The sequence below is a fragment of the Rhinatrema bivittatum genome, chromosome 8 (genome assembly GCF_901001135.1).
Source record: "Rhinatrema bivittatum chromosome 8, aRhiBiv1.1, whole genome shotgun sequence".
Lineage (NCBI taxonomy): Eukaryota > Metazoa > Chordata > Amphibia > Gymnophiona > Rhinatrematidae > Rhinatrema > Rhinatrema bivittatum.
This window is the reverse complement of record NC_042622.1, coordinates 90,335,813-90,350,795: the sequence shown is the minus strand read 5'-3', so window position 1 is coordinate 90,350,795 and position 14,983 is coordinate 90,335,813. Positions and strand designations below refer to the sequence as shown.

At 46.8% G+C, this 14,983-nt stretch overlaps 1 protein-coding gene across 3 annotated transcripts in view; it reads left to right on the top strand.

Annotated features, from left to right (window-relative positions):
* The window catches only part of LOC115096483 (surfeit locus protein 1), a 39,886-nt gene that overhangs the window by 7,114 nt on the left and 17,789 nt on the right, over positions 1-14,983 (top strand). For 2 of the 3 annotated variants that reach the window (XM_029611151.1, XM_029611150.1), the window contains exons 2-3: positions 859-943; positions 1,295-1,422. The exons of the other annotated variant lie outside the window; for it this stretch is intronic. In XM_029611151.1, the coding sequence (XP_029467011.1) occupies positions 859-943; positions 1,295-1,422 (213 nt within the window). The remainder of the gene's footprint in view (positions 1-858; positions 944-1,294; positions 1,423-14,983) is intronic. 3 annotated transcript variants of the gene reach the window in all.

Sequence of the window (14,983 nt, the reverse complement as noted above, 5' to 3'; positions counted from 1 at the left end):
CTAGAGTCCTGCCCTTGATTAGCAAAGGATAATGGGAGAGTCCGCTCGATCTGTTTGTCTGTTTTTGCTGTATGTTCTCTGAAGAGCTCAGATTTTGTTGATCCCACACATGTTTTTAGTGTACGGGCATTTTGTTGAATGGTTATCCTCTTCCCCCTGCTCTTTTGGGGGGGGGGGGGGAGTATGCATGGTTTACTTCTTTTTTTTTTTCTGGCTTGGGTACAGATTAATACTGAGGGGGACTGCAGGTAGCACCTCGTCTTAAGTGGCAGTGGAAGTGGCAGTAAAACCTTCTCTGTCTCCATCTGCTGGAGGGGAGGCAAAACCCAGGAGTCTGGACTGATCTGTGTTACTACAGGAATAAAAATTAGCAGGTAAGAACCAATTTTCCTTTATCAGCTCTTCTACCCGACTTCTTATCCCCTTCTGCTCTCCAACATCTATTCTTATCCTCTCTCCACAGCACTAGCCCCCTTTGTCATCTGTCCTTATCCCCCAGCCCCTAACACCAGTTCCTACTCTCAAAATGTATACTTATCTCTCTCCCTCCAGCAACCCCTTTCCCCCAACATATTTTCATTCCCTAGCATCTATCTTTATCCCCTTTCCCCAATGTTTGTGCTTTTTGTCTTCTCCAACACCAGTCCCCTCTCCAACATCTGTCCTTTTCCCCTAACATTATTATGCCTTCCTCCTCATCACCTCACTAACAACATACTTTACTATTTTGTAATTTGAATGTGATGGGGTCAGAGCGTTTACATTATTTGCATTTTGAAATAATTCAAAATGATGATCGTAAACTGTTTATAATCTCCTTTAATAGATGTCCCATGCAGTAAGAATCTCTTCTTGCAGGTACTACGTAGATATTTTCTAAGTCCGATGGCAGGGCATCCCCTGGGGAATGCAAGGTCTTGTCTGCTAGTGCACCCGAAGAAAGGTGAGGAAGTGGATAGTGCCTCCTAATCTATTAAACTGCATTCAGTATCAGTCACTCTCTTGAGGTATGGCATAGTATTGTCTGTCTTCCCCTTATTAGCACATGCACAGATACTGTACAAGCTTATATTGTGTATTAGTTTTAAGTACAGCTAATAAAAGTCATTAAAAGGACAATACACAGAAAACTACTGCAAAGAAAAAAAAAGGCACTTTTATATTCATACTGTGCCTGAACAGTCTGTCTATTCTAGTGTAGTGGAAAAGACACAATGTGCTTTAGTAATGCTGGGATATGTACAGAAACAGATCCCCTATGGCACTGACTCCTTGCTGTATTCATATCCTCTAGAGCTCTGTTGCATTGGCTACAGGCTAAGCAGCTCCTCTGCAGCTGCTGCAGAATCTGAGCAGGATACTGCCCTCAAATGGTTTCTTCTGCTGATTCCGCTGACTACCTTCGGCCTGGGCACGTGGCAGGTAATCCCATGAATTGTCAGATTCTCAACTCTCCTCTAACCTGTAGCTAGATGTTGTTATCTGTGAAACAGTGGCTGTTGTACTTCAGTATTACGGTTTGTTGCAATTATTTAGCTAGGTATTTCTGTTGTGGCTATTAGGACTTACCTGCTAACTTTCTTTCTTTTGAGTCATGACAGACCAGCCTCCACAGTGGGTTATGGCCTCCTACCAGCAGATGGAGGCAGAGTCTTAAAGTTCTCCTCCGATATCCCTCCCTATATAGGCTGGTACAGCAGGGAAGGAATCAGTACTTTCTTACCCAAGCTAGTCCTCATATTTTCCCAAGTTTTTCCAGTTTTTCTGTTACCTGCTATTGTAGACATAATTTTCTTTATTTTATTTTTTCAAACTATAAAGTAATACACCTAGTGCCCTCAAGCAGGGGACCCTTTTCAGTCGAGCAGTCCTCCTGCTCTTCCACACACCCGCGCCCCCCCCCCCCCCCATGTTTGTTTTCCTTCTTTTTTTTTTTTTTTTAACTAAATAAAAAAAAAAAAAGTTGTGTCCTTAAAACAAATGAAATTACTCCTAAGGAGCAGCAGTATTTTTGCTCTCTTGTCTAGCCCTTATAGACTCTGCTATTCCTCTACATTTCCACCTCCTCCTTTCCTCTGGGTGGGATCTGGACTGGGCTGTCAGGACTCAAAGAAAGAAAATTAGCCGGTAAGCCCTAATTGTACTGCCTGCCCAGCCTCCACAGTGGGGTGTACCTGAGTTGTATTTATCCTGGGTGTGAAAGCCCCAGAGCTGCTTCCAGGACTCCCGTGGTGAATCTTGACTCCCTTCTGATGCCCATGTGGCTGCTCTACAAAAGTTGATCGGTGCCACTAAACTATATTCTGCCCAAATTGCCACCTGTGTCCTTGTCAAGTGAAGCCTTAGTTCCCGAGGCACTGCCTTACCATTTATTATGCAGGCTGAGGCTGTGGCTTCTTTAATCTGCCTTGTGACAGAAGCCTTAGAGACTGCTGCTTCTTTTCGCTTCCTATCTGATTTCCTGACGTCATTGGTAACCTTCAAATATCTTAGAAGGGCTCTCCTAACATCTAAAAAATGCAGCTCCCTTCTTTTGTGAACACATTTTGCCTTCCTGAATCCTGGCAAAGAAATTGTTTGGTTAAGATGGTACCACATCCACCACTCTGGGAGGAATGAAATACCAGCCTGATGGTTATCTTTTCCCTTGTAAAAAGTAGATATGGCTCGTGACATGAGAGCTTGCAATTCTGAGATTCTTCCTGCTGAGCAAATTATCAAAAACAAATCTTCATCATTAAGTCCTTTAAATTAATTTTATTGAGGAATTGAAAAGTCTTCCTAGATCAGGAGTGGGGAAAACCTTTTTGTGCTCAGGCCACATTACAAGTTTTCGAGCGCAACAAAGGTGTAGGGGGGGGGGGGGCGAGGTCCCCCCTTGGAGCTCCTTGACAGAACCATCAAACCCCCAGCACTTGCTGCAGGCATTTCAGTATCCAGCAGGCTTAAGCCCCATCACTTCTAGCACCTGAGAAGCCCCTTAAATCAAGGATCCCAGCCTCTACCAAAATCAGAAAAACCTTCAACCCAACTAGAAGACTACTTCACCTTAGTCACAAATGCAGAACACACGTAGATCCTCACCAAATACAAATAGAGGACATAAAGTATAAAAAGTAAGGTGCAGACAAAAAAAAATGGACTGGAAACCACTAAAAGCCAGACACATAAGAACATAAGGTTTGCCATACTGGGTCAGACCGAGGGTCCATCACGCCCAGTATCCTGCTTCCAACAGTGGCCAATCCAGACTATAAGTACCTGGCAGGATCCCAAGGGGTAGATAGATTCCAAGCTGCTTATCCCAAGAGTAAGCAGTGGATTTCTGCTACCCTACCTTAAGAATGGTTAATGTACTTTTCTTCCAGGACCTTGTTCAAACCTTTTTTAAACGCAGCTATATTAATAGCTTTCACCACATCCTCTGGCAACAAATTCCAGAGCTTAATTATGCGTTGAGTAAAAAAAATGTTTTCTCTTATTGGTTTTAAATGTATTATCTAGAAACTTCATTGTGTGTCCCCTGGTGTTTGTACTTTTCAAAAGAGTAAACAACTGATTAATGTTTACTCGTTCCATTCCACTCATTATTTTATAGACTTCTGTCATATCTTCCCTCAGCTGTCTCTTCTCCAAGCTGAAGAGTCCTAACCTCTTTAGCCTTTCTTCATAGGGGAATTGTTCCATCCCCTTTATCATCTTGGTGCCCTTCTCTGTACCTTTTCTAATTCTGCTATCTCTTTCTTGAGATGTGGTGATCAGAACTGAACACAGTACTCAAGATGAGGTCAAACCATGAAGCGATACAGAGGCATTATGATATTCTCTGTTTTATTCTCCATTCTCATATGCAGTGCAATAATGCAAAAACAGAAATATAACCATTCCTCATAAAACAAAATCAAGAAATATAAATCAAATATAACAGTGAGGAAACCATAATAATAAAAAGAATATTTCAAAACATGACAAATAGAACACTACCTAATAATTAAGAAGAATAAGGATAAAAACATTTTAAACATTTCCCCAAAATCAATCAAATATTTCAAAACAGCAGGCATATCAAACACTCAATAATTAAAACTAATAAGGGTAAAAAAAATGCCCCCTCTCCATTTCCAGTTACGCTGAGAATGTAGAGAATTAGTAGGGGGAAGGAGAAGAGGGCACACACAAACATCCTCCTCTCTCTCTCATATACATACACACACGTTCATACACCCTTCTATCCTCTCTTTTACTTCCTCCCTCTCTTTTCCCATTCACCCCCTCACCCTCCTTCCCTCTCCTTTGTCACTCATCCTCCCACTCACTCTCCTTAGCTTCCCTCTGTCACTTACACCTCACTTCCACTCACACTTTTCCCTTGCTTCATTCTCATCCTTCCATCTTATTTACTCTCATCTCCATTCACCTCTGTCATTCCCTCCCATTTCTCTCCTTCTCTTCCCTCTGTCACTTACTCCCATTCACACCACTCTCATTCACACTCCCACTCAATCCCCTTCCCTCTGTCAGTCTCCCCTTCACTCCCACTCACCCTCTTCTTTCTCATTCTCATCCCTTCCCACACACACTCTCCCCTCCCTCCCCTGGCACTCACTGCATCCCTCTGTCACTCACCCTCTCCTTCCCACTCATTCATATCCTTTCCATTTGCTACTCACCCCTTTCCCTTCCTTCTCTCTGTCACTTAACGCCTCCCTCTCAGTCCCTTCCCTTTCTCCCATATTAATCATCACTCCTCATCACAGCAGTGTGGGGGATCTGTCCTCACTGGCAGGAGCTGGAAACCCCACCAGTGTGACTATGCATGGGGCCTCTCCTCACTAACGGAAGGTGGGAACCCTGCCAGCGCTTCATTAAATATGTTTGTTTATGTTGCCTCCTTCTGTTGTGCCGATATTCTGACCTGCCTGCTTAGGTGTCCAGCGTCATCAAGGGTGACAACTTGGCCTTTGATGATGACGCTGGACACTTGGGCAGGCAGGTTGGAGAATCAGTAGGTTGCACATAATGCAGAGTTTCCAAGCGATAGGCAGGCTGGATTAAAAATTTTGAGGGGCTGGATTTGGCCCATGAGCCGTAGTTTGCCCACCACTGCCCTAAACAGTGACCTCAGGACCAGCTTCAGATCCCACTCTGGCATCAGGAATTTCTGAGGGGGGCGCAGGAGTTTCGCACCCCTCAGGAAGTGGACCATGTTTGGTTGTGCTGCTATAGAGATTCCCTTATCCTACCCCCTGTAGCATGTAATCACAGCCACCTAGACTCTCAAAGAATTTACAGCCAATCCCTTATCTTGGCCATCCTGCAGAAATTGCAAAATAAACCATACTTCTCCCCTTCTTGGGTATATACTTCTCTGCTTGCATCAGGTCTTGAAAATTTTCCAAATTCTGGCATAGGTCATTGAGATATATTTTTCTTGCTCTGAACAGGGTTGGAATTACTCGGGTCAAGTATCCTCTTCTCCTGAGCCTGTCCCTTCAGTAGCCCTGCTGTAAGAGAGAATTGAGCTGGACTCTCCATCATGACTGGTCCCTGCCTTAAGAATCTGATTGGTTCTTCTATCTTTAGTTGCATCAGGTCTGTGTACCAAAGATGTCTCAGCCAATCTGGAACTAGTAGGGTTACCCAACCCTGGTGGTCAGCTATCCTTCTCAGAATTTTCCCTATTATAGGCCATGGAGGGAAAACATAAAGCAATGACTTTCTGGGCCAGCACATCAATTCCTTTGGATTCCCATTCTCTGCTCCTGCTGAAGAAACTGTTTGTATTGCTTTTTGTCACCTTCAGGTTCCATTGGGGGTATCCCCACTGGGCTACTATTTGCTGAAATGCTTCCTCCGCCAACTCCCATTCTCTCTGGGTCCAACTCCTGGCAGCTGAGAAAGTCTGCTTCTATGTTGTCTGTCCTTGCTATTTGAGCCGCTGAAATCTCCTGGAGATGTTTCTCTACCCATTCCATTATTCTGGCTGCTTCCTTCACCGCCCGCAAGTTCTTTGTTCCTCCTTGTTTGTTTATATAAGCTACTGTCATGGCATTGTCTGACCGAATCCTGACCACTCTCCCTTCCAATTTGGTCTGAAGTGCTTCAGTGCTAGCTTGATCATTCTGGTCTCTAATCTGTTTATCTTTGACCAAGAGCCTTGTGCCACTTGTCCTTTGCAGTGTACCCCCCACCCTTTGCAACCGGCATCCATGACCAGCTGTATCCAATGAGGGGGGGGGGGTTCTAGATTGGATCCCTTGGCTAGGTTGTCCTCTTTCAATCACCACTTGAGGCTCTTTCTCACTTGTGAGCTCAAAGGTGGTTTCCTCTCAAGATCTTGGCCTTGCAGAGTCCTGCTGGCTAGCAGGAACTCATGTAGTGTTCTCATATGGGCTCATGCCCACAATGCTCTTTTGATGGCCGCTGCCAGTGACCCTAATACTTGTAGGTCCATCCTCACTCTGGGAACTGTGGTGGTTATTAACGCCTTCACTTGCTGTTGCAACCTGTTCAGCCTTTCCTTCTTCAGGGTTACTATTTCCTTTCTCAGTGTGCTCCTAGATAAACCAATGACTGGGGTGGGTGTAGGTGGCTTTTGTTTCTGTTCACCACTCACCCTAATTCCTCCTATTGATTGAGACCCCTCCTAGAAGAAGTCTGCGCTTATTAACCAGTCATTCAGATAGGGATGGACCCTGATTCCTTCTTTGCGTAAGGTGCTTGCCGCCACCACCACCATGACCTCTGTGAACATTCTTGATGCCGTTGCCAAGCCAAAGGGCAGTGCCTGGAACTGGTAATGCTGTCCTAGTATCATGAAATGTAGGAATCTTTATAAACTTTCCTTCATTGGTATGTGTAGGTAGGCGTCTGTCAAACCCTTCAAGAATGAATGACAAGGAATGAGTGATATAAAGTATCCTAAAACAACTCTCTGACTAATGTATGAAGACTATTGAAATGGAAATTATGCAGCACAAATTACTTTACGAACCCTTGAGTCAATATGTTTTAAGTATTATGTTAACCTATAATATGAATGTGGCTTTTGTAAACCGTTGTGATCGTATTTTGGAATGACGGTGTGTAAAATGCTTAGATAAATAAATAAATAGACCCGGTGATGACAGGAATTTGTCTCTTCTTACTGCTGCTTTCACTGTCCCCAGGGATTCCATTCTGAAATGTGGAATCTTTAAGGATTTATTTATGCTTTTTATGTACTGTCGTTTGAGGTAGATCACAACGGTTTACATATTTAGCATTGAGTTACATTGTAAATAAGGTTATAGAAAAATTCAAACAGCATTAGAACAAATGAGAAAGTAACAAATATATAGGAAAAATAGTAATTACATCAACAATAGATTAAAAAGTTCAAGAGGTAATTCAAATAGGAGTTGAAGTAACATTAGAAAAATGTGAGGGTATGATCTGTTTCATGAATATATAAATCTGAAGAAATGTTGTTAAAGATTAATTTTAAGTTCGTTCATAGGCTTTTTGAAAGAGCCAAGTTTTAAGATCTTTTTTGAATTTCTTTTTTTCAGTTGAAAGTGTTTAGAATACTCAAATCAATTCGGCTTTCGCCAACACCTTAATACTGAAACTCTGCTGTTCCCTGTACATACCAGGATCAGTCCATATGGTGGGTTATCTCCCCCTTCCAGCAGATGGAGTCAGATAGAACTTTGAAGGATGCTTCCTTATAGGGTAGTGCACCCTCTACTAATCCTCAGTATTCTCTTGACTCCAGCAGATGACAGTGGTGGCTTTCGTTCCCCACTGAGATGACTAGAAAGCAATTTTAGGAATTTTCTCTATTTTCCTCAGCTTTCCTTTCTTTGGATTTATCAAGTCTAATTTAAAAAAAAAAAAAATCTTTGGATTTTGAATTTTCTGAGGGAATTATTTGGAGAGCTTTCCTGTAGCCTCCACTCCTGTTTTAGTGGGAGCATTCTATTGTTTGTAGGCAGTACTATTTGCAGCTCTCCCCACCCCTCCCATCTCTGTTGTCGGGGTAAGTTTGTTTTTATTTCCTTTTGACAGGTTATTTCCTCTCTTCCTCTCTCCGGGGTGTAAGTCTGTGGTGCCGACCTCTCCCCCTGTGGCTGCAATCCGACCCACTGCCCCTGAGATGCCCTTTTCCTTGGGGCAACCGGCACAGAGAGGCGTTATTCCTCTGTGCCTCTATCTGTGGGTCGCTGAGGGATAGAGAGAGAGCAGGACTGAAGCGGACCTCCTCCTCCTAAGGTACCCAGAATGGCTGATTCCACTGAGGTCTTGGGAAATGCCCAGACCGTAGGGAGTGCCCAAGGGTCAGCGGTCCCAGGACCAGGGGTATCTCCGACCACCTCAAGCTCTCCGAGGGTCCGTTTGGTACATCCCTCTGCGGGGGGTCTGTTCCTCAGCAGGACCCGGATCCGGATGAAACTTCAACTACGGCTCAATTGGAAGGGGATGATCCTAGAGTCCTGCGGATCTTCCAGAGGGATGAGCTGGACCCCCTCATTCCACATATCCTACAGGAATTGGACATTGAGGCCCCTCAGGACCCGCCTGAGCCTAATCCACCAGCGAAGAAAGGGGACCCCCTTCTGGCTGGTCTGCGTCCGCCGTGTAGGTCCTTTCCTTCCCATCCCACGTTCCTTCAACTGTTATCCAGGGAATGGGATTCTCCGGAGACCTCCCTCAAGGTCGGCAGAGCCATGGATAAGCTATATCCTCTCCCGGATGATTTCCTGGAGCTTCTTAAGGTTCCCAAAGTAGATTCTGAATTCTCAGTGGTGACGAAAAGAACTACCATTCCAGTAACGGGTGGTGCAGCCTTGTGAGATCTTCAAGATCGAAAGCTGGAAGTTTATCTTAAGAGAGTTTTCGAGGTGTCCGCCCTGGGGGTCTGGGCAGCCGTTTGTAGTTCCTTCGCTCAGCATGCAGGCCTCCGCTGGCTTCAACAGCTGCTCAGCTCCCAGGAGTTGCCTCCTGAGGAAGCACTTCAGGCAGACCACCTGGAGGCCGTCTTAGCATATGGAGCAGACGCTCTATATGACATTCTGAGAGTATTGGCCAGATCTATGGTTTCTGCAGTCTTGGCTAGACGCCTCCTCTGGCTTTGCAACTGGTCAGCGGATTCTTCTTCCAAGTCGCAGCTGGGATCCCTACCTTTCAAGGGCAAGCTACTATTTGGGGAGGATCTGGACCAGATTATCAAGTCCTTCGGAGAGAATAAGGTACACAGACTGCCAGAGGATCGCCCTCATTCTTCTAGGTCTTTTAATTCCACTAGAAGCCGATTCAGGAATCAACGTCGTCTCTGCCAGGCAAGGACTGCAGCTCCTCGTCAGCTGTCCTCTCGATCTCAAACAGTCCTTTCGTGCCCGAAGACAGCCCCGCTCTGGTCTGGCCCAGGGGACGTCCTCCAAGTCTTCACAATGAAGCTATGCCGGCCCACTCCCCGATCCCCAGGATAGGGGGACGTCTCTCCCTTTTCTACGAGGAGTGGGTCAACATAACGTCAGATCAGTGGGTCCTGGATATTCTAAGACACGGCTACGCGTTAGAATTTGCTCGGCCGCTAAGAGACAGGTTCCTCTTCTCTCCATGTGGCCCAGTCCAGAAACAACTCATAGTCTGGCAGACACTCGACAGGCTTCTGGCTCTCGGAGCGATTTGTCTGGTGTCGTCCCCCCCCCGGAAGTAGGCCGGGGACATTATTCGGTATACTTCGTAGTCCGCAAGAAGGAAGGTTCCTTCTGCCCAATCTTGGATCTCAAGATGGTCAACAGGGTCCTCAAGATTCCCCACGTTTGGATGGAAACCTTGCGCTCCGTGATAGCGGCGGTACACTCTGGAGAATTTTTGGCCTCCCTGGATCTAATGGAAGCTTATTTACACATTCCCATCCTCCAAGCACATCAGTGTTTTCTGCGATTCAAGATTCTGGGACAGCATTTCCAGTTCCAGGCTCTACCCTTTGGTCTTGTGACTGCTCCTCGAACCTTCACGAAGGTAATGATAGTAGTAGCTGCCGCTCTCCGGAGGGAGGGAGTCTTGGTGCACCCATACCTTGACGTCTGGCTCATTCGGGCAAAGTCCTCAGTCCAGGCCACCGGGCAGTCGACAAGGTGTTGACGCTTCTTCACTCCCTCTGTTGGGTGGTCAACTTCGCCAAGAGCAGCCTTTCTCCATCTCAGTCTCTGGACTTCCTGGGGGCACATTTCGACACAGCGCTGGGCAAGATGTCTCTGCCCCCGGACAGGGCTCATACACTCATAGCTCAGATACAGCGATTCATCAGTCTCTTGCTTCCAACGGCGTGGGATTACCTCTAGGTCCTGGGATCCATGGCTTCCACCATCGATCTGGTCCCCTGGGCATTTGCACATATGCATCCCTTACAGCGCGCCTTGCTCTCCCGCTGGAAGCCAGTGTCTTGGGACTTCCAAGCCATCCTTCCTCTCCCGCAGGGAGCCAAGGACAGTCTCTCATGGTGGTTCAACCTGTCTCATCTTCTCCAGGGTGTTCCTTTGGAAATCCCGAAATGGGTAATTGTCACGACGGACGCCAGTCCCTCTGGCTGGGGTACGGTGAGTCAGATGAGTTCTGCGCAAGGGAAGTGGACGCCGTCCCAAGCAACTTGGCTGATCAGTCGCTTGGAGAGCAGAGCAGTACAGTCTGGCATTGAAACGCTTCCTACCTCTCGTCCATCATGCAGTGCCAAGGGGGCACGAGGAGCCGGCATGTCTCTCGGGAGACAGACAGGTTGATGGAATGGGCGGAGACTCATCTCTCCCGCCTAGCGGCTTCCCACATCGGAGGCGTAGACAATATTCAAGCCGATTTTTCTCAGTTGTCAACATCTAGATCCCGGAGAGTGGGAACTCTCAGAGGAGGCGGTGAATCTCCTGTTCCACAGATGGGGGACCCCCTATCTGGATCTCATGGCAACCTCCTGGAATGCCAAGGCAGCTCGGTTCTTCAGTCGCAGAAGAGAATACAGCGCAGAGGGAGTGGATGTCTTAGTCCTTCCCTGGCCCCTTCACGTTCTCCTCTACGTATTTCCCCCTTGGCCTCTGGTGGGCAAGGTGCTCCGGAGAATCGAGACCCACCAGGGTCCGGGAATGCTGGTGGCGCCGGAATGGCCCCGTCATCCGTGGTTTGCAGACTTTATCAACCTTGCAGTGGACGGACCTCTTCGTCTGGGTCACCTTCCACGCTTGCTGCATCAGGGTCCGGTATCTTTTGCCCAGGCCGATCGCTTCTGTCTTGCGGCCTGGCTTTTGAGAGGCGCCGGCTGAGACAGCGTGGAAACCCAGAGGCCGTTATTTTGACCCTCCTCAAGGCTAGAAAGACGTCTACCTCCATCTCCTATATCAGGGTATGGAAAGTTTTTGAGAACTGGTGTGCCTCCATACCTGTGTCACCACGGACCGCCAGGGTGGCTCATATCCTATCTTTTCTTCAACAGGGACTGGACAAGGGTCTGGCCTACAACTCGCTGAGAGTGCAAGGCTTTGCCCTAGGCTCTCTACTTCATCAACGAGAGGGAACTTCCCTCTCCTTTCACCCGGATATCATCCGATTCCTCAGGGGTGAAGCACGTGAAACCCCCGGTCCACGCTCCTTATCCTTCGTGGAGTCTCAATCTCGTTCTCCGAATCTTGGTCGGTCCACCCTTCGAACCCATGCGTTCCGCAACCCTCAAGGATATCACTCTCAAGGCGGTTTTCCTGGTAGCTATCTGTTCTGCCCGCAGAATCTCGGAGCTTCAAGCACTCTCGTGCAGAGAGCCCTACCTTCATTTTACGGATTCAGGAGTTTCCTTGCGCACTGTGCCTGCTTTTCTGCCCAAGGTGGTTTCAGAGTTCCACTTGAATCAGAGTTCCACTTGAATCAGAGTTCCACTTGAATCAGAGTTTCCATCCTTCTCAGCGGATGCATCGGCGGATGTACGCAAGCTAGATGTCAAGCTTATCCTCATTCGCTATCTGGAAGTCACTAATGATTTTCGCTTGTCGGACCATCTTTTTGTTCTTTGGCATGGTCCGGGAAGGGGGCCAAGGTGTCGAAAACTACCATTGCTCGCTGGCTGAAGGAGGCGATCTCGGTGGCCTACATTGGAGCGGGTCGACAACCTCCGGCGGGTGTCAAGGCCCATTCTCTTCGAGCTCAGGCTGCTTCCTGGGCGGAGATGCAATCAGTCTCGATCCAGGAGATTTGTCGAGCGGCAGCTTGGAAATCATTACATACCTTTGCTCGTCATTATCGTCTACACATACAGTCACCTACTTTTGGCAACTTTGGCTCTAGGGTCATTCGAGCAGGGCTTTCCGGGGCCCACCCTACGTAGGGAAGCTTTAGTACATCCCACTGTCTGGACTGATCCTGGTACGTACAGGGAAAAGAAAATTATTCCTTACCTGCTAATTTTCGTTCCTGTAGTACCAAGGATCAGTCCAGAAGCCCTCCCTGACTGTTTTATTGGGTTTGGGATTGCCTCTCTGTTCAAATTATTTTCAGTGCCTTTTTTCCTTTGGCTGGTTAATGGTTCATTCTGCAAGTTTGTTGTTTGACACTGTTTTGTGCCTTTGGCACACTGTTATTTGTTACTTAATTCTATTGTTCTTGATCCATCCTGATTTTCCTCTTTGCTTTGATATACTCCATACTGAGGATTAGTAGAGGGTGCACTACCTTATAAGGAAGCATCCTTCAAAGTTCTATTTGACTCCATCTGCTGAAAGGGGGAGATAACCCACTGTCTGGACTGATCCTTGGTACTACACTCATGGGAGTGTGGAGTGGGCCCACATACCATCATTGGGCCCCTTTACTAGAGTGCTGATTTCTCTTGCTCGTGTCGCCGGTGCTATGCCCAGCACCTCAAAAGGGCTGCTCCATGCTACCAGTCTGACTCTACTGCTCTGGGGTCTCAACCAACTATATTGCTGGCTATCTCTGGGCCACTACCTCCCAGGGCCCCCTTTTGCCACTCTTCTGTTCCTGCACTCAGGTAACTTTTGTGGCTTGGATTCCTCCAGTTTCTTCACTAAATTTTTCCAAAGAGTAACTTCCCTTTAAAAGAAAGCATGCTGAACCTGGCCTGTGAGGCTGAGTCCGCCGCCCAGTACTTTAACCACAGCACTCTACTGGCCTTCACTCATTACTGCTTGTTTTGCTGCTGTTATTATTAAATCCTACAGCGTGTCAGCAATCTTTTCCATCTCCTCCCTGTGGGGCCTGCTGCACTGAGCAAAGCAATGTCCTTGCTGCGTGCCCCCCAGATTGCTGTCCGCGATGCTAGTCCAGATGACTTATCGTTTCTTTTGAGTATTGCTTCTTTCTATCTTGAAGGTCCTTTAGGGCTGCTCCCCCTTCAGCTGGGATAATTGTCGTCTCTGAGATTGCCGATACTGCCGCATCCACCTTGGCAAGGGAAAGAAATTTATCTTTCCTCGCCTGTTCCATCGCGTACAGTTTTCCATATTTTTTCTATTTCTTAATCTTGTCTCTGGGGAGGCTCACTCAGCTGTTATCATGTCATGGTATCTGATTGGATTAGGAAAGCCTTAGCTGGCTTCTTAATTCCTGTGAGGTTAGGATTGCCCTTTGACTTTGCTTCCCAAGGCTGCTCCTCCGCTAGCCTTGGGAATTGTGAGACCTTGGTAATGAGCCCCTAGTTCCTCTGCCCTGAATAGTCTCACTGTTGAATCCTCCAGGTCAGCCCCAGTCCCTCCTTCCTCTTCCTGGGAGGAGTTGCCCATTTCCTCTGAGGCTTGGTCCTCTGTTTCCCTCAGAGTGACTCTCCTTCTACTTCTAGCTTCTGCTTCTGTCCCGCAGAGTCTTTTACCTCGGAGGACCCTGCGGTGAGGCTCCCTGCCTGAGCAGTCTTGCCCTTCATCTGGCAGTATGCTTTGTGCATGATTAGCACAAACTCTCTGTGGAGAATTCACTGTCCTCACATTCGTACAACTTCTTTCACTTGGCCCCTCCTCCTTTTTCTGACGCCCCGGAGGAATGAATCGAGTGGCTATCTGATGCGTTTTCCTGCTCTAAAATTGCAAGAAATGTTGGGCTCATTCAGCTATACTGCCCCGATGGGCTTTCCGCGCCATCACCTTCCATCGCGGCTTCCTTCTTCGAGCCGTCGTAATTCCAGTAAAATGATCCTGCAAAACTCAGGATATGCCAGGCCCCGCAGCTCAGGTACTTCCTCCTCCTGCTGTTTCAGGAGGTGGAAGTACGGTTCTGAAGTTAGGGTGCTTCTCGCTCATTTTTTTTTTAAATGTAAGCAGCTCTGCTGCTGTAAAGGGAAATGCAAGGCCTCAGGCCTGATAGTCTGGCAATGTGTGTGTGTGGGGGGGGAGCAACCCTAGGAGGGCTGTCATAAGAACATAAGATATGCCATACTAGGTCAGACCAAGGGTCCATCAAGCCCAGTATCCTGATTCCAACAGTGGCCAATCCAAGTCACAAGTACCTGGCAAGTACCCCAAATTAGATAAATCACAAGCTACTATTGCTGATTAATTTCTGTAATAGCAGTTTATGGATTTTTCCTCTAGGAACGTATCCAAACCTTTTTTAAACCCAGTTACTAACTGCTGTAACCACATCCTCTGGCAATGAATTCCAGAACTTAACTATGCGCTGAGTGAAAAACAATTTTCTTTGATTTGTTTTAAATCAAACTTTTAAACTGGCAGGCTTTTAAACTGGCAAACTTTTAAACTGGCAGGCTTTTAAACTGGCAGGCTTTTAAACTGGCAGGCTTTCCCAGTTATTCTTCACTGTTAAATTACTATCTCCTTTTCTTCTGTTCCAAGTTGAAATATGTCCCTGTTTTATTGTAACTGCAATTTTCCCTTCTTTTAGCACTTGTTAATGTTTTTTATCATTTTATTGTTGTTCACTCCTTGTTATTTGTAAACCGGCATGATGCGATTCCCTTCGCGAATGCCGGTATAGAAAAGACTCAAATAAA